General features: G+C 37.8%; 1 protein-coding gene across 3 annotated transcripts in view; it reads right to left on the reverse strand.

Moving 5' to 3' along the window:
- Positions 1-16,392, reverse strand: part of Eif2b3 (eukaryotic translation initiation factor 2B subunit gamma) — a 109,792-nt gene extending 93,400 nt beyond the window's left edge. For 2 of the 3 annotated variants that reach the window (XM_077791275.1, XM_077791277.1), the window contains exons 1-3: positions 16,239-16,354; positions 12,433-12,589; positions 8,254-8,399 (exon numbers count right to left, since the gene is read on the reverse strand). In XM_077791275.1, the coding sequence (XP_077647401.1) occupies positions 8,254-8,399; positions 12,433-12,580 (294 nt within the window). In that variant the 5' untranslated portion in view covers positions 12,581-12,589; positions 16,239-16,354. Of the gene's footprint in view, positions 1-8,253; positions 8,400-12,432; positions 12,590-16,238 lie in introns of all 3 variants that reach the window. The other variant, XM_077791276.1, reaches the window with a different exon arrangement.
- Between the last annotated feature and the right edge of the window lie 1,889 nt (positions 16,393-18,281).

An 18,281-nucleotide genomic window follows, 5' to 3' on the forward strand; every position in this document is an offset into this window, starting at 1 on the left:
ACTAACAGCTGCTCACATCACAAAATAAAAGGCAACCACCTCAATTATGTGCCTCCAGATGGAAAACCACACCACCACCTATGAAACAGTCTTGCCAAAAAAAACTCAAACCTAAATTTACACAAGCTTCCGGGTCCAACTACTAATTTACAGAAAATATACAGAGATAAACACTTATTAAATAATATCACAGTTTTGCAATCAACTGAATGCAGACTGGAAAACTGTACAAGACAAAAAGACTCAGTGTGGGGGGGGGGGCTGGGGTTGTGGCTCAGTGGTAGAGCGCTTTCCTCCCATGCGTGAGGCCCTGGGTTCGATCCTCAGCATGACATAAAAATAAATAAATAAAAGTGAAGATATATATAAAAATTTTTTTTAAAAAGACCCAGTTTCTTTAACAAATACATTATAAAGGAAAAAAGAGTAAGAAGAAAGGAAAATCCATGAGTTAAGAGGCTTAAGAGACATTTCAACCAATTATAATGGGTAGTCCTTTTCACTTCTTGAGTAAACATTAAACAACATGTTTATATTTATAAAGCAACTGGAAACTCAAACACTGATTGGGTATTTCATGATACCAAAGAATTATTATTTATTTGTTTTTTAATCTTTTGGATGTGATAATTTTTTTAAAGCCCTCATGTTAGCAATATATTCTGAAAAATATACAGATAAGATAAAATAATATGGGGCTGGGATTGTGGCTCAGTGGCAGAGCACTTGCCTAGCACGTGTGAGGCCCTGGGTTCGATCCTTAGCACCACATAAAAATAAATAAAATAAAGATATTGTGTCCAACTACAACTAAAAAATAAATATTAAAAAAAGATAAAAAATATGATGTCTGGGATTTGCTTCAAAAAAACATGGGAGGGGGGCTGGGTTATAGCTTGGGGGTACAGTGCTTACCTAGTATGCATGAGGTCCTGAGTTTAATCCCTGACACCACAAAAAAAAAAAAAAAAAAAAGGAAAGCAAATTGAGTGGGATAAGATTTGCTTATAAGGCTGGATGATAAACACATGGGCAATGTTCTGTTTACATTTAAAATTTCCCATAATAAAAAGTTAAAGCAGGAGGGCTGGGGATGTGGTTCAAGTGGTAGCGCCCTTGCCTAGCATGTGTGAGGCACTGGGTTTGAATCTCAGCACCACATAAGAACAAAATAAAGATATTGTGTCGACCTAAAACTAAAAAAAAATAAATGTTAAAAAAAAAGTTAAAGCAGGAACTATAACTGGTTTACAACTGGTTTATTATTATGGTTTGACTATAAATACATATATCCTAAATTAATGAGTTCATATATGAAACACTATAATGAAGAAAATATGAAATCCAAGAATATCTGTTATCAATTCCAGTTGTAAGAATGGAGCTCACTCACCCAGGGCCTGGGAGAATGAATGAACCAATAATCTCTCTTGATAAGTCAGGGAAAAGTTTGGACAGCTGAAATAAAAAGTGAGAACCAATAAATCAGTAAAACTGTGGTGTTAAGATACAGCAAAATGAAGCAGAAAATAGTGCCAGAAAAATAATCCAAATGAGATATGTCCTTTAGTTGAAAAAATGTTAGCAAACATGGTATCCAGCTTCAATATCCTATAAGTAAATATGAGGGGGATTTCTATATACGAGTAGGACTGCACTACATTTAGAAAATGCAATGTAAAAAAAGAAGATTATAAATTAAAATGTATTTTAGCTGGGTGTAGTGATGCACGCCTGTAATCCCAGTGACTTGGGAGGCTAAGGAAGGCAGACTGTAAGTTTGATGTTAGCCTTGGCAACATCTCAAAAAAAGATAAAAAAAAAAGGGCTGCAAATGTAGCTCAGTAGTACAGCACCCTGGATTCAATCCTAAGTACCATCAAAAAAAAAAAAAAAAAACTTAAAAAGCCAAATAAAGTGAATATATCACTCTGGTCTTTCTCTAAGACAATAAAGAAACTAAACAGGATAACCTCACATTAATATTTGGGGAATTCAGGAAGTAGATAAAGATAAAAGATAATAAGCCCTAAACTTATGTTACCTAAAATCATACTGAAAACAGACCAAAAGAGCCTCCAAATGTTTAGGAAGCTCTTTTATGGGCAAAGGGAAAGAGAACTCAATGGGTTCAAAGGGCTGTTTCTTTTAAACCATGGCACAGCTTGTGGGTACAACTTTCTCTTTTAGAGAGACATCTGACATCCCTCAGCAAATTGCCTTCTGAAGCTGTCTCAATTTTCTTCAACTTTTTTGTGCCTTTCTACTCCCTTCCTAAAAGTTTACATTGATCCCCAACCAGACAGTTCTGAGTTTGGGATTAGCTTGGGTTTTACTTTGTTCTTGACAGGTATTTGGTAATCTCCACAGGTTAACTTTGTTGCCTTCTATTCCAGGCTGGAAGGCAAGGTGATGTGAAGCCAGGATTTCAGCAGCCCTATGATAGGTAAAACCAAGTAAAGAGAGCAAGACTTGCTGACCAAAGTCATAGATTAGAAAAAGGCCCAGATTATTTATAAGGATGCTGTATAAATGATGTGGAAGCAAAGAAAAAAAGGGAGGAAAATAAATGAGAGTGGATACTAGAACTTAGATACTAGGTACAAGCAAAAGCGGAAGGAGTAAATGATCAAAGTTTTAAGAAGAGCTCAGTGCAGCAGTGCATGTCTGTAAGCATAATGACTCAGGAAGCTGAGGCAGGAGGATTATAAATTCAAGGCAAGCCTCATAGTGAGATTGAGTACCCCCCCCCCCGCCAAAAAAAGACTGGGCTGGGGATGTAGCTCAGTGGTAAAGCACCCCCTGGGTTCAATGCCCAGTACCAAAAAATTAAAAAATAAATAAATAAATAAGTTGTAAGAAGGCAACAACTTCAAGAATAAAATGTCTTTTTGGTAGTTCTTCTATTAATAGTTGCTGCTTATCACTTCCCAGTCAAGAGCTAGAGGAACTCATTTGCATGGAATTCCCAGGATCTCTAATTCCAGGTTAGAGGAAAAATAAAATTTCTAAGATTTAGGGATTAGGGAGCAAAGAGAGCTTATACGTTCATCCATAACTTCTAGATAGTAGCTAAAATAGCTGCTGGGAAGATCACTAAAAATCCTAAACTCTTTGTCAATCAAAACAAGATACAACTTTGTACCCATTAAGATGACAACTTTTATTTTAAAAAAGAGAGAGAGAGAGACAAATAACAAGCATTGGAAGGATGGTAGTGAAATTGGAATCCATATGCACTACTGGTAAGAATAAAAAATTGTATATCTGTATGCAAAATAATACATTGTTCCTACACACACACACACACACACACACACACACACACAATTACCTACATAACCTAGCAATTCCATTTCTGGGTATATAACTAAGAGAACTTTCTGAAAGCAGAATCTCAAAGAGATATTTGAACACCCATGTTCAGAGCAGAATTATTCACAATAGCCAAAAACAGGGAAGCATCCCAATGTCCCCTGATGGATATATGGATAAGCAAAATGTGGCATACCCATACAATGGAATATTATACAGTCTTTAAAAAGGAAGAAAAATCTGTAATATTCTACAATATGAATGAACCTTGAGGATGTTATACTAAATAAAATAAACTAGTCACAAAAAGAAAAATACTGCATAATTTCCACTTGTATGAGGTAGAAAAATCAGAAATCATAAAAACATTAAGTAGCATGGTAGCTGCCAGGACTGGGAGGGAATGTTTAATGAATATACTTTCAGTTTTATAAGACTGAAGTTATTGAGATGGATGGTAATAATAGTTGTGTAATATTATGAATGTATTCAATTCCACTATAATGTACATTTTAAAATAATTAAAATGATAAATTTTGTTATGTATACTTACCACAATTTTTTTAAATTGAAAAAAAAAATCCTAAGTTCCTTAGTAAACCTGCATTAATTCTTGTGAAAGAACAGAATCCTCTTCTTATTATCCTAAGGAAGCTCCCCATTCTTCCCTAAACAAATAAGCAGCTACACTCCAGAAATCTTGACTCTAACAGTATAGGAAATTTTCTCTTTAATCAGAAACACCAAAACTCAGTTGGATGGAAACATAAAAATGCAAAAAGAGAGGGTAAAAATTTGAGTGGAAATGCCTATATGCATTGCACTGGAGGTTCTGATCAGGGCAATAGAAGGAAAAAAAAGATTAATTAAAAAGGAAAACATACAACTCATTTTATCTGAAGAAAAATCATGATGCATGTAGAAAATCCTAAGAGAATCTATATTAGAGTCACAAGATACATGGTCAAAATACAAAAATAAATAAATAAATAAATAAAATCACATTCTATATACAAGCAACAAACAATTGAAAGATAGAATTTTAAAAATACCAGTTACAATATCACTAAAAGCATTTACCTAAAATAAATTTGTGACTTGGGCACAATGTGCACACCTATAATCCCAGTAACCTGGGAGGCTGAGGCAGGATGTTCTCAAATTTGAGGCCACACTCAGCAACTTAGTGAAACCCTATCTCAAATAAAAAAGAAAAAGGTCCAGGGATGTAACTCAGTGATAGAACATATTGGGTTCATTCCCCAGTAATGCAATAAACAAACAAAAATTTACTAGGACGTGTTCAAATTCTCCACAGATTATACAATGAAAAAAAGTAAAAGAAACTTAAATATACACACACAATATTGAAAGATTGGAAGATTCACAACATCAAATCTCTCCAAATTAATCTATAGGTTCAATATACTTCCAATCAAAATCTAAGAAGGCTTCTTCTTTTTTTAATTCCTAATTTTTTTTAGCTGTAGATATACACAACATCATTATTTTATTTATTTTTATGTGGTGCTGAGGATCAAATCCAGTCCCCCCACACATGCCAGGCAAGTATTCCACCACTGGGCCATAACCCATGCCCCAAGAATGATTCTTTACAGAAAATAATTCTAAAATTTACATGGAAATCCAAAGGAATTAAGCCAAAATAATATTTTTTTAAAAAGTTCATAGATTTATACTACCTGATTTTATGACATACTGTAAAGTTAAAATAATCAAGACAGTGGTACTGAAGAGAAGATAGACAAATAATCAATGGAACAAAACAGAGGACAGAAACAGACTGCACATAAATGGTTAACTGATTTTCAACTAAGACACCAATGTAATTCAATGAAGAAAAGCAAAGTCTTTTAAACAAATGGTGTTGATGCAACTGAATATCCTTGTGGAATATTATCCCTACCTCAGGATCACTTAAAAATTAAACCAAGACAGGTCATATATCTAAATGTAAAAGCCAAATTTACAACATTTTTAGAAGTAAAAGAATATCTCCACAAACTTCAGATAGACAAGGATTTCTTGGGACACAAAGGGCAATAATTTCCGGGTATTGTGGCACATGCCACAATAATCCTAGTGACTCGGGAGGCTGAGGCAGAAGTATTGCAAGGTTGAGACTAGCCTCAGCAACTTACTCAGATCCTGTCAAAGTAAAAATAGAAGGGGCTCAGTGGGTGTGGCTCAGTGATAGAGCATCCTAAGGTTCAATCCCCAGTACAAAAAGATAATAGTCACTAAAGAAAAATAATCACTAAAGAAAAAAATCAGAAATAACTGGGTACAGTGGTACATGCCTATAATTTAGCAGCTTGGGAGGCTGAGGCAGGAGGATTACAAATTCAAAGCAAGCCTCAGCAACTTACGCCCTAAGTAACTTAGTGAGTGAGACTCTTTCTCAAAATAAAACATAAAAAGGGCTGGGGATGTGGCTTGGTGGTAAAATGCCCCTGAGTTCAATCCCTAGTACCAAAAAAAGAGGAGGAAAATCAGTAATTTGGATTTCATCAACATTTAAAACTTTTGATCATCTAAAGAAACCAGTAATAAAGAGATAAGACAAGCCATAAGGGGCTGGGAATGTGGCTCAAGCGGTAGCGCGCTATCTGGCATGCCTGCGGCCCAGTTCTATCCTCAGCACCACATACAAACAAAGATGTTGTGTCCGCCGAAAACTAAAAAATAAATATTAAAAAAAAATTCTCTCTCTCCCCCTCCCTCTCTCTCTTTAATTAAAAAAAAAAAAAGACAAACCATAAAATAAGAGAAAATACAACACATCTGACAGAAGACTTTCAACTAGAATATATAAAGAATTCCCCTAGGGCTGGGGATGTGGCTCAAGTGGTAGCGAGCTAGCCAGGCATGCATGCGGCCCAGGTTGGATCCTCAGCACCACATGCAAACAAAGATGTTGTGTCCACTGAAAAGTAAAAAATAAATATTAAAAAATTCTCTCTTTCTCTCTCTCTTAAAAAAAAAAAAAAGAATTCCCCTATAATCAATAATAAAATGGCAAATGGCCCAATTTAAAAATAGGCAAATGCTTTGAACAGACACTTCATATATACAAATGGTCAACAAGCACATGAAAAAGTGGTCAGTATCATTACTATCAGGGAATGCAAATTAAAACCACAATAAGAAGTCACTACATACATATCCACTAGGAATAGTTAAAATTAAAAAGACTGACAGCACTAAGTTTTGAAAATGTGAAGCAAATGAAACTTTTATGTAGTGTTAACAGATGTGTAAAATAATAAAACCACTTTGGAAAACTGATAGCTTTTAACAAAGTAAACCCTACAACCTAGAATATTTTCACAGAAAGACTTGCAGAACAATGTTCATGATAGCTGTATTCATAATAGTCAAAATTAGAAACAAACCCAAATGACTGTCAATAGAAGAGATTAAAAAAACAAAAACAAAAACAGTGGAACACTACTCAGCAGCAGAAAGGAATGAATTAGTTATACCTTCAATAAAATGTGAATGAATCTGAAAAATACTATGTTAAACAAAAGTCAGAACAAAATTATATAATTCCACTTACATGAAGTTCATTAACAAACAAAACTAACATACAGTGATAGAGAATGACTAGTAAAAAGCACATGAACCTTAGGGGTAATGGAACTGTTCTAGATTTGGGTGATGGTAAACTGGGTGCATATACTTGTCAAAACTTATCGAACTGTATACTTAGTATTTGTGCATTTTGCTCTGGTTAAGCTATTCTCCAATAAAAGGGTGGGTACATATACATTTCTGCATTAATTTTTTGTTCTTTAGTACAAAGGTAGGTTAAAAAATTAGCACATCTGTTTGTAGTCATCAGCAATTGCAGGAGAAAGTCTTGCTTTTGTTCCCCCAATTCAAAATATATAACAATATCACAAAAGCTGAAATTTTTCTAAAGGACATCAATTTTAGAACAATTCCATAATTCTCAGTACTCTTGTTAGTTTCTTAATCAGAAGAGACTAAAACTTTAAATATCACATGAGAGATCTATAGAATTTTAAAAAATTTCCTCCTGCTTCTTTCCGGTCAATTTCCTACCTACAGAGTCAACTGCTGCTCTGATTTTTATTGCTATATATTAATTTTGCATTTCATGAACTGAATATAAATAGAAATTTTGAAGTACATTTGAAATATATGTCCTTTTTTTTTGCAGTGCTAAGGTTGAACCCAGGGCCTTTTGCATACTAGGCAAGTGTTCTACCATCAAGCCACAACCCTCAGCCTTCTCCTCAATGTCTGCCCTGAAGTACTACGGATTAAATGATAGCAAATGTTTTACTCTCACATGGTAGATAAACACTTTACCACTGAACTACACTTCCAGTCCCTTTTTTTTTTTTAGTACCAGAATTGAACCCAGGGACACTTAACCACTGAACCACAACCCTAACCCTTTTAATATTCTATGTAGAGACAGGGTTTCACCCAGTTGCTTAGGGCTTTGCTAAGTTGCTAAGGCTGGCTTTGAACTTGTGATCCTCCTGCCTCAGCCTCCCAAGCCGTTGGGATTATGGGCATGAGCCACTGCGTCTGGCATCTCCAGTCCTTTTAAAATTTTATTTTGAGACACGGTCTCAGTAAATTGCCCAGGCTAACCTTAAACTTGTAATCCCCCTGCCTAAGTCTCCTGAATAGCCAAGAATTAAAGGTGTGTGACTCCATGCCCACGTCTATTTTTTTTTAATAAAGATGTATTACTACTTGAAAAGCACAGACTGTGACAATTAAATGTCTAAATCAAAACAAAGAGCAGTTGAAGAATATATAGGCAACAAAATATGTGATGTAAGACCATATTTAAAAAAAAATTATAAACTGTAATAACTGGAAAAATCAGATATTATTTATTTTCAATAAACAGTAAAAGAAATAATTTTTCACCTTAAGTTTTGGATATATGTAGCGCAGAGAATCTGCAGTTCCCATGTCAGCTTCATCAGGAATGCACACAATATCTGGCTTCATTTTCATCTTGAATTCTGCACATAAAACCTTTTGGACATCCCTGGTTGTAACCACAATGACTTCTATAGCATGAAAGAAAAAAGAAGGAAAAATGCAAAAACTCATTCATCTAGATATCAGTTTCACTACTTCAATTGGCTATGGTCTGTTTCTAGGTGTAATAATAACTAATATTACTGAACCTTTTCAGTGTGTCTTACATGAATTCTTTCAATTAATTCTTACAACAATCTCACTTTTAAAATGAAGAAATCTGCCAGAAGTTTTTGGAGCCCACTTGAAATCCCACCTACTTGGGAGGCTGAGATGAGGGATCACAAGTTTGAAGCTAGGCTAGGCAACTTAGACTGTCTCAACACAAAATTTAAGAAAAGGGGAGGGGATTGCTGGAAATGTAGCTCTGTATCAGAGTGTGAATACATAAGGTCCTGGGGTCAATCCTCAGTAACACACACACACAGACACACACAAAAGAGGAACCATGGACTGAAAGACTTTAAGTGACTTTACTCAGGATGCAATGGAATGAAGACCAAATTCAGGTCTAGGGGGCTGGGGATATAGTTCAGTTGGTAGAGTACCTGCCTTCCACGAACAAGGCCCTGGGTTCAATCCCCAGCACCACAAAAAACAACAGCAACAACAACAAAAAACCCCTCAGGTCTGACCAGGCTTGGAAGCACATGCCTCTAATCCCAGCAGCTGGGGAGGCTGAGGCAGGAAGATCGCAAGTTCAAAGCCAGTCTCAGCAAATTAGTGAGGCCCTAAGTAGCTTAGTGAGACCCTGTTCCTAAATAAAATACAAAAATAGGCTGGAAATGTGGCTCAGCAGTTAAGCGCCCCTGGAGTCACTCCCCAGTACCCCCCCCCCACAAAAAAAACAACCCTTAGGTCTGTATGATTCATACCTACATTAATATACTGTACACCACTTTTTGTGGATGTAAAGAATTCACAAGACCATTCAATAAAACATATAAATGTAACCTTTTTTTTTTTTTAAAGAATTTTAATATTTATTTTTTAGTTTTCAGCGGACACAACATCTTTGTTTTGTATGTGGTGCTGAGGATTGAACCCGGGCCGCACGTATGCCAAGCGAGCGCGCTACTGCTTGAGCCACATCCCCAGCCCTAAATGTAACCTTAAATCTTCATTCAGTACAAATAGTTACCCCAACTTCCTACCAGGTAGCCATTACTGCTGCACTGAGGATTAAATGAATCTAATAAGAATCATTTTCACACAACAGATATATTCACCTTATCCATTTATCTATCAAACAATGACAGAAAATCGGGGGTTTTTTCATGGATCTTTGGTGAGATAATGTTACTGATATCTGGCGGTCTGATTTTGGCATCTCTTCAATAATTTCCACATGTTCCATGATAGTGCTCCAGATCACAATCATCCCTCCCTTTCACTGGAATCACTGTTTTCTATTTTTTCTTCCTCTTTTTTCTTTAAAATCATTTAACCTTCCTTCCTTCTTTCTTCCTCTCCTCAATTTAGTCACTCACTCTTTTATCCAACAAATACTAATATATTTAACACATAAAGGACAAATAAGCACTGAGAATTCAGAAAAGAACTTAACATGGTTTCTATCCTCAAGAAACACGGAGGGCTGGGGTATAGCTCAGTGGTAAAGTGCTTGCCTAGCATGAGTGTGGCCCTGGGTTCAATTTTCAGCACCACATAAAAACAAAATAAATAAAATAAAGGTTAAGGACTGGAGTTGTGGCTCAGAGAAAAAAGCGCTCACATACCAGGCGTGAGGCACTGAGTTCGATTCCCAGCATCACATAAAATTAAATAAATGTATCATCTCTACCTACAACTATGAAATAAATATTTAACAAATTAATAAATAAAGGTTAAATTCTTTAAAATAATTTTTTTTTTTTTAAACATGGACCTGGTCACAGTGGTACACCCTGTAACCCAGCTACTAGAAAAGTTGAGGCAGGAGGATTACATGTTTAAGGCCACCCTTGGCAACTCAGAGAGACCATTTTAAAATAGAAAAATAAGCCAGACACAGTGGCGCATGCCTGTAATCCCAGCAGCACAGGAGGCTGAGGCAGGAGGATGCCAAGTTCAAAGCCAGCTTCAGCAAAAGCAAGACACTAAGCAACTCAGTGAGACCCTGTCACTAAATAAAACACAAAACAGGGCTGGGCATGTGGCTCAGTGGGTTGAGTGTTCCACACTTCAGTCCCTGGTACCCCCCCCCCAAAATAAAAATAAATAAATAGAAAAAAAGGGCTGGAGATGTAGCTCAGTTCTACAATGTCCCTAAGAATCCCCAGTACCACAAATAAACTGAATATGGGTAAATTAAACATGGAAATGATTACCTAAAGAAGACTCACTAGAAGAGATGGCCTTTGAGATAAGCCACGTATTCAACAAAAATTTCTTTAGTACAGCAGGGTGTGGTATACACCTATAATCCCAGTGGGTCAGGAGGCTGAGGCAGGAGGTTGGCAAGTTCAAAGCCAGTCTCAGCAACTTAGTGAAGCCCTAAGTAACTAAGCAAGACCCTATCTCAAAATAAAAGATAAAAAGGACCAGGAATGTAGCTCAGTGGTAAAGTATCCCTGGGTTTACTCCCCAAAAACAAAGTACATAAATAAATTAATAGTTTTTTTAGTACATACTATATTATATGCAAAATGCTGAGAATACAAAGATGAATTAGAAACAGTATCTGTTCTTAGGAGAGATTACTAAGCCTCCCATACCATTAATTATAGTATAAAACAGTCCTTGAGAGGTGCCAAGATAAACAAAGAAAGATTAATGCTGTTAGGGATATTGAAGAGAAGGTAGCATTTCCAAAGGTTGGAAAGGAGATTTGAAGTACAGTAGATAAAGTGATGGATACTCCATTCATGCAAATATGGGACAGTCTACTAAATATATGGTCAAGATTCTTCTGTTTGGAGGGAGAAAAAAGCTAAGCAGGGCTACATTAACTTCCCTCTATAAAATAATTAACAATAAGAAAAGAATGATGCCAGGAATAGTGTCATGAGTCTGTAATCTTAGGAAAATAAGGCAGGAGGATCATGAGCTCAAGGCCAGAGGAGGCAACATAACAAGATCCCAACTTAAAAAATTGGGGGGCAGTGGCTGGAGATGATGTACCTCAGTGGTACAGTGCTTGCCTAGCATGTGAAAGGCCCTGGTTTCAAACCCTACCACTGTGATATAAAGACAGAAAGACAGGCTTAGCTATTTAAAACTTAAGAATTCTGCGTTTAGGAGGCACCTCCCCCATCAAATTGTAAGTGAGCCTCAATGAGAATTTTCTACATAGTAGACATTAAATATACCACAATAGGCCACACTGAAGTATGAACTAAAGGTATAGTAAAAGTAAAAAGCAAAAAGAGTTACAGATGACAAATCTATAAAGAGTCTATAGGAAAGTACAATATTTTAAACTGGGCTAAAGTGTGTCACAATCACCACCTGTGAGACCAAGCTCTAAAAAGAAAATTGCTAAAACATATCTCTTAACGCCAATGTCATTTAGACCAGTGCACAAAAATGTCTGTGGGTCTGTGTCAGGAAGGCAACTCTCATAACTCTCTTTTTTTAAACCCGATATCTTACATTCCTTTTCCTACTTAATAGCATTGCATCTATGATACTCAAGCAAAAGTAGAAAGAACTCTTCCCACTGGTCTTTAAAGTTCTAGAGGGCAGGGCCTAAGATGTTTTTTCAATTCTGTACACTCATCCTTAATACATTACATGGCACACAATATATTCTATTGCTAAGGAAAGTACTGATAGTAAAGTACTTAGAGTCCTAATTAGCTCTTTCTGATAACCTTACAAGGTTCAGCTTGGATCACTGAGGAGATCAGCTCTATAACAACAACACTTAGCACTATCTTCTCAATCTTTTTTACATAGCAACAGAATACTTCTTTGTTCCTAATTTAAAAGTGGCCAGATTCCAGCAAACTTTAAGACTGAGTCTTCTCTAATCATCCTCCCTCACCCTCATAATGCTAACAAATCACTGAGACCAAACACTCCAAAGTTTTATAAGTGCAGATCACTGTCATTGCTCACCTTCAAATCCAACTCGCTCAAGCAGGTTCAATGGGTACCAAATTAAAGGTTTGTTCCCAACTGGAAGCAGAGGCTTGGGAATACTGGAAGTCAGGTCTGTCATCCGAGATCCCCCACCTACAGCCATCACTACTGCTTGAAATTCCATTTTTATAAACTGGAAAGAAACCACATGAAAAAAGAACATAACAAAAATCAAAGTACACAAAATATTAATCCATTTTTCTTTAGGTTTACTGATACCCACTTATGTCAGATGTATCACTTCCAACTTTAATTACCACACAACTGCAAAATACACATATCATCATCTTTATCATACTCTGTGGTCAATATAGACACTCAATCTATCACTGGTAAAAGTGGGGGATATCTGAATGAAAAAATATCTGGCTTGGCCCTTGAGTTATTCACAATTAAGACAGATTCAGTAAATTTTAATACACTACCAGTAGTGCCATGGCAGGGAGATAGCCAAGAAACAGTGTACACAGGATAAAGGGAACACCTGTCTTCCTAGAAAACACAGGAAGGTTATGCTCAAGTTGATTCTGGAGAAGTTTATTAAAATGTTTACTAAAATGATATTTTAATTCTTATTTCTTGAAAGCATTTTAAAAACTTGACAAGAATTAAAAATAGAAACACAGGCATGTTAGTTTGAAAGGTATAAAACTGACTGAAGATTCCTCTAATAATTCATCCATGGGCTGGGGATGTGGCTCAAGTGGTAGCGCGCTCGCCTGGCATGCGTGCGACCCGGGTTCGATCCTCAGCACCACATACCAACAAAGATGTTGTGTCCGCTGAGAACTAAAAAATAAATAAAAAATTCTCTCTCTCTCTCTCTCTCCTCTCTCACTCTCTCTTTAAAAAAAAAAAAAAATTCATCCATATGCTCTAGTATTCTCATTTTCCCTAATTATAACAGATATCACTCTAAACACAAATGAGGTTTGTAGCTTTCTTCTTTTTTTTTTTTTTTTTTGGTACTATGTATTGAACCGAGGGATATTCTAACACTCGGGAGCTACGTCCCCAATCCTTTTTATTTGTTATTTTTGAGACAGGATCTCAATAAGTTGCTCAGGCTGGCCTCAAACTTGTGATCCTCCTGCCTCTGTCTTCCAAGTAGCTAGGATTACAGATGTGCACTAATGTGCCCAGCAAATATAGGCTTATATGTGAACCTAAGAATCCAATTACAGAAACAATCCAAATTGTTAACTCCTTTTTCAAAGTCAAGGTAATAAAAAAGCAATTTTACCTTGAAAAGAACCTCTTTACAGCAGCTACCACAGAACAGAGGCACAGGGAAAGGCCATAAATCCTGCTGATTTAAACTGAAAATTTTTAAAAAATATTTTTAGTTGTAGATGGACGCAATACCTTTATTTTTTTTTTCAGAGTTTCTATTCTGTTTTATTCATCCATTTGTCTTTCGTTGAACCAACACCTCTTTTTTTAAAAAGTGCATATAGCTCTACTATTTAGATATAAACATTTGACAGGGTAGGCAAATCTTCCCATTGTTCTTGTTCAAAAATTATTAATTTGCCTAGCTTTTTTCCTTAAAAAGTGACTTTAGAATCAGAGTCTAAAACCATAAAAAAAAAATCTATTTGAAATTTTGATCGGGGCTGGGGATGTGGCTCAAGCGGTAGCGCGCTCGCCTGGTATGCGTGCGGCCCAGGTTCGATCCTCAGCACCACAAACAAACAAAGATGTTGTGTCCGCTGAAAAAATGAAAATATTGAAAAAGCTCGCAAAAAAAAAAATTTTGATACTGCAACTAAATGGATAGATTAACTTAGGGAAAATTTATATTTTTCAACACTGCATTTTCCTATCTAGAAATGTGTTCATCTTCATTTATGTCAGTCCTTCGTGTGGGTTCAGTTTCAATACTTTGTTTAGGTCTTGCACAATTGTGTCAGGTTCATTACTAGGCATTTGGTTTTTTGTTGTTCTTCCAGATAAGGTGCTTATTTCTTATGTTTCTGACTAGTTACTGCTGGTGTACAGGGAAGGTGTCAAGTTTTGGTGATGCAATACCTTTATTTTATTTATTTATTTTTATGTGGTTCTGAAGATTGAACCCAGTGCTTCACATGTGGTAGGCAAGCACTCTACTACTGAGCTACAACCCAAGCTCCAAAAGTTTTCTCTTACAACAAATGATATAATCATGTGCAAAATGCAGTGTTCAGGAAAAAAAAAAATCCAAATTGGCAAATAATGGTGCACCTTTACTATAATACTGTCCTGGGCTACATACATCAATACCTAAACCACAGCACTTAACACCAAGTATATCCAAGACACAAAGTGAAGACTCACACACAAACTTGGAAGATACGATTATTTCCATTTCAATAAGCATTGCCTCACATTGGAATCTAAAGTTCACTCTTGCATTATACAACTTCCATGGCATTTGATGTTATTATGAAAAATGCACTAGACCCTAAGAGTCAAAAGACTGGAGTTTAAATTTTGGTTTTGCCACAATAGGTGGTGTGAAATTTAAAATTATCACCCACACCCTCAGTTCTTAGGAGAGCCTGAGGTTAAGTTAACAGATCCTAGAATTCCTAGATCAAAAAATCCTCCTGTTCCAGCAATTACAGTAGCTAGGTCTGAAGGCACACATCACCATGCCCAGGTACATGCTATTTTTGCTTTATATGGTCCCTTTCTCCTGTGTCCAGTAATCAACTCCAAAACTTGTAAGATTCAGCTCAAGAATCACCTTCCCACAAAGCCATTTCTAACCCTTCCCATGCCTCTGGCAGAAGGGATTCCTTTTCCCTATATGCTTCTACTCTACCATGTACAGATTATGTCAGCCTTTACAAGCCTTACTGCACGTATGTGTTTAAAAGACTTTAAAATAGAGTGAGTTCCTTGGGCTGGGGTTGTGGCTCAGTGGTAGAGCGCTTGCCTCACATGTGTGAGGCACTGGGTTCAATTCTCAGCACCACATAAAAATAAACAAAATTATTTAAAAAAATTATAGCACTTAAAAAAAGAAGGAATTGTGCGTTGTCATCATTGTACTCCAAGTCGGATGCCAGGTACGCAATGTGTATGGGATGAGGATCCCCAACCTCACAACAGCCTCATGTAAGAGTCAAGCTCAAACATGTGCAGAGTGGCATTAGAATCCAAGTCACTGGGATCTAGGATTTCTACTGTCAAAATCTCTGGCTGAAGAGTGGCACCGTGGGAAGTAAGAACAGTAATGTTAGCCATGTTAGCCAAGCAAATGTCTCAATGTCGCTGTCACGACGCTGTGTGCTGGGATCAAGGCAATGAATCTTCTAGCCTCCCAAGCTTTAGAGGGAGTGTTCCCGGCTTCTCAGACGTGCCTCAGTGCACTCACTGCCTTCTCCGGTTGTAAATAGGTAAGATAGACCATGGCATCATAACTGAGCTCTGACTGAGGGCAGTATTTCACTGCTCTGCACCCAAACAACTAAAGATAGGCTGAATAAATGAAGGACTCAGGTGGAAAAAGTTCGGGCATGGTGTTCAGGGCGTCTGGTCCCAGGTCTGGTGTTCGCTCAGTGTGAACTCCCCCACCCCGAAATTCAGTTTCTGCATCTGCCGCTCGAAGTAGTTGGCTCGAATGCTCCCCAACCTCCCTTCTAGTTTGGACACTGGGCTCCGTGGCCGTGTGGAGCAGGGACTCGCGCTAGGGACTTCAGGGCTCATTACCCCAGTCTGCCCTTTGGGTTCCATCTGGACCCAGCTCGGCGAGTCCCTGATGAAAGGGGGTTTCCAGCCCCCACCGCGAGGCTCACCCGGCTCAGCCAGCTCGTGCGCGGCCCCTCAGGACAGAAGCCACGGCTTTACCTCAGCTCCCAGCACGTCGCAACCGCTCCCAGAGCTCCCCACGCTGCCTCTGACTGACAGCCCAAAAGCGCAGGCGCGCAATGGTCGAGCAGATCGATGGGACGCTCTGAGCAGACCCACGTAGAAGAGACGAGCGCCGAGCAATAGATTAGGCCGGGAAAGCTCACGCGGCGGGGGAAGAAAGGGGAGAAAAAAAAAGGGGGAGGGACCAGTGGAGATTGGGCTGCCCTAGAGTCTTCTATCCAGTACTAGAGGTGTAGGACTTCGTCAACGCTGCCCTTGCGTCCATTCAGTAATCACCAGTGTCTACTGAATGCCCCTCCCAGAGCAGGATTCCAAGAACCCAGATGGAACAGGTGACAGCCTCTTTCCTCAACGAGTTTCCATTCTAGGACCTGGCTCGCACTGCTACTCTGAAAAGAGAGTTCATTGGATGCTGCAGTTTTTGGTTAGCCAGTGTGTGGGTGGGAGAGGGGGGCACCTAATTCCCTAAAGGGCAGGGATCCGCAGGACTTCGAAGTGTGAGACGGCTCTTTCCCACTCTCGCCAGATTTAGTCATCAAAATAGCGAGGGAGGGAGTCTGTGAAAGCCTCACTGAGAACGTGCCACTGAACAATAATTTAAAGAGAGTTGAATCAGGTAAGTGCAAAGGCCCGGAGACAGATTGCTTGTTCAAAAAACAGCAAGGAGTCCAATGAGGGGCGAGAGAGCATGGCTATAGAAGAGGTGAGAAAGGTAGTGGGAAGAAGGTGGAGAATCCAGATCCTTTGGGGATTTGTGGGTTATTTTGAGGGTATTGAATTTTGCTGTGAGTTAGGAAGCTAACAGATTGTTGAGCAGAGAAATATGACAGGGTTTTAAAAGATAACTCTGGTGGTTGTATTGCTCCCCGGAAGCAAGTAAGGAGACCACTTAAGGGGCTGCAATTGACTGAGAGACATCAAAGGCCTAAGTCTAGAAACTTCCACAATTGTAAGAAATAATAATAAGATAATTGTTGGGCTGGGGATGTGGCTCAAGCGGTAGCGCGCTCGCCTGGCATGCGTGCGGCCCGGGTTCGATCCTCAGCACCACATACAAACAAAGATGTTGTGTCCTCCGAGAACTAAAAAATAAATATTAAAAAAAAAAAAAAAGATAATTGTTGAGGTGGTTTGTTAAGCTACAGTAGATAACCTGAACAATGGCTGGTCTCTCCACAATTCCTGCAATTTGTCCTAATCTTTGGAAGTCTTCTTTTTTTTTTTTTTCTTCTTATATGTCTCTTAAACCCTAAATTGCTTTAGTTTCCTGCCAGTTAGGAGGAATAGTCTGATTTCTGTAATAAAAATAAAGGCGACTGGGCTGGGGTCGTAGCTCAGTGGTAGAGCACTTGCCTAGCATGTGTGTGGCACTGGGTTCAATTCTCAGCACCACATATAAATAAAGTAAATAAAATAAAAGTCCATCAACAACTAAAAAACTAGCTTTAAAAAAATAAAGGTGGGGTTGGGGCTGTGGCTCAGCGGTATAGTGCTTGCCTCCAATGTGCAAGAACCCTGGGTTCAATCCTCAGCACTACATAAAAAATAAATAAATGAAGATATTGTGTCCATCTACAACTAAAAAAAATATTAGAAGAAAAGGAAACAGCTAGATGCTCTCTTCAACTGTGATATATTGTTTTGGTTGAAGAGTGAAAATCTGACCTCACACAGATACAGAGGTGGAAAAAAAAGGTTTTAATATTTAATAGCCTTTTTGTGTATATATGCTACGCTACACCAAAACTTCATAAGTGGTAGTTTGTTAAAGGTTAGTTGCAAATAAAATCTGAAATTACACATAAATTAACAATCTGTATTCTGGTTACATTAAAATACCTGCACTTTGAATGGACATTTTACAAATGCACGGTTTACAACTTGGCATATTGATCATTTGTAAAATATTGGTTCCCTGAGTTACGTAGATCTTACCAAAGATGACTCATTTACATGATATAAAAGAA

This window comes from Urocitellus parryii, chromosome 11, assembly GCF_045843805.1.
Source record: "Urocitellus parryii isolate mUroPar1 chromosome 11, mUroPar1.hap1, whole genome shotgun sequence".
Classification (NCBI taxonomy): Eukaryota; Metazoa; Chordata; class Mammalia; order Rodentia; family Sciuridae; genus Urocitellus; species Urocitellus parryii.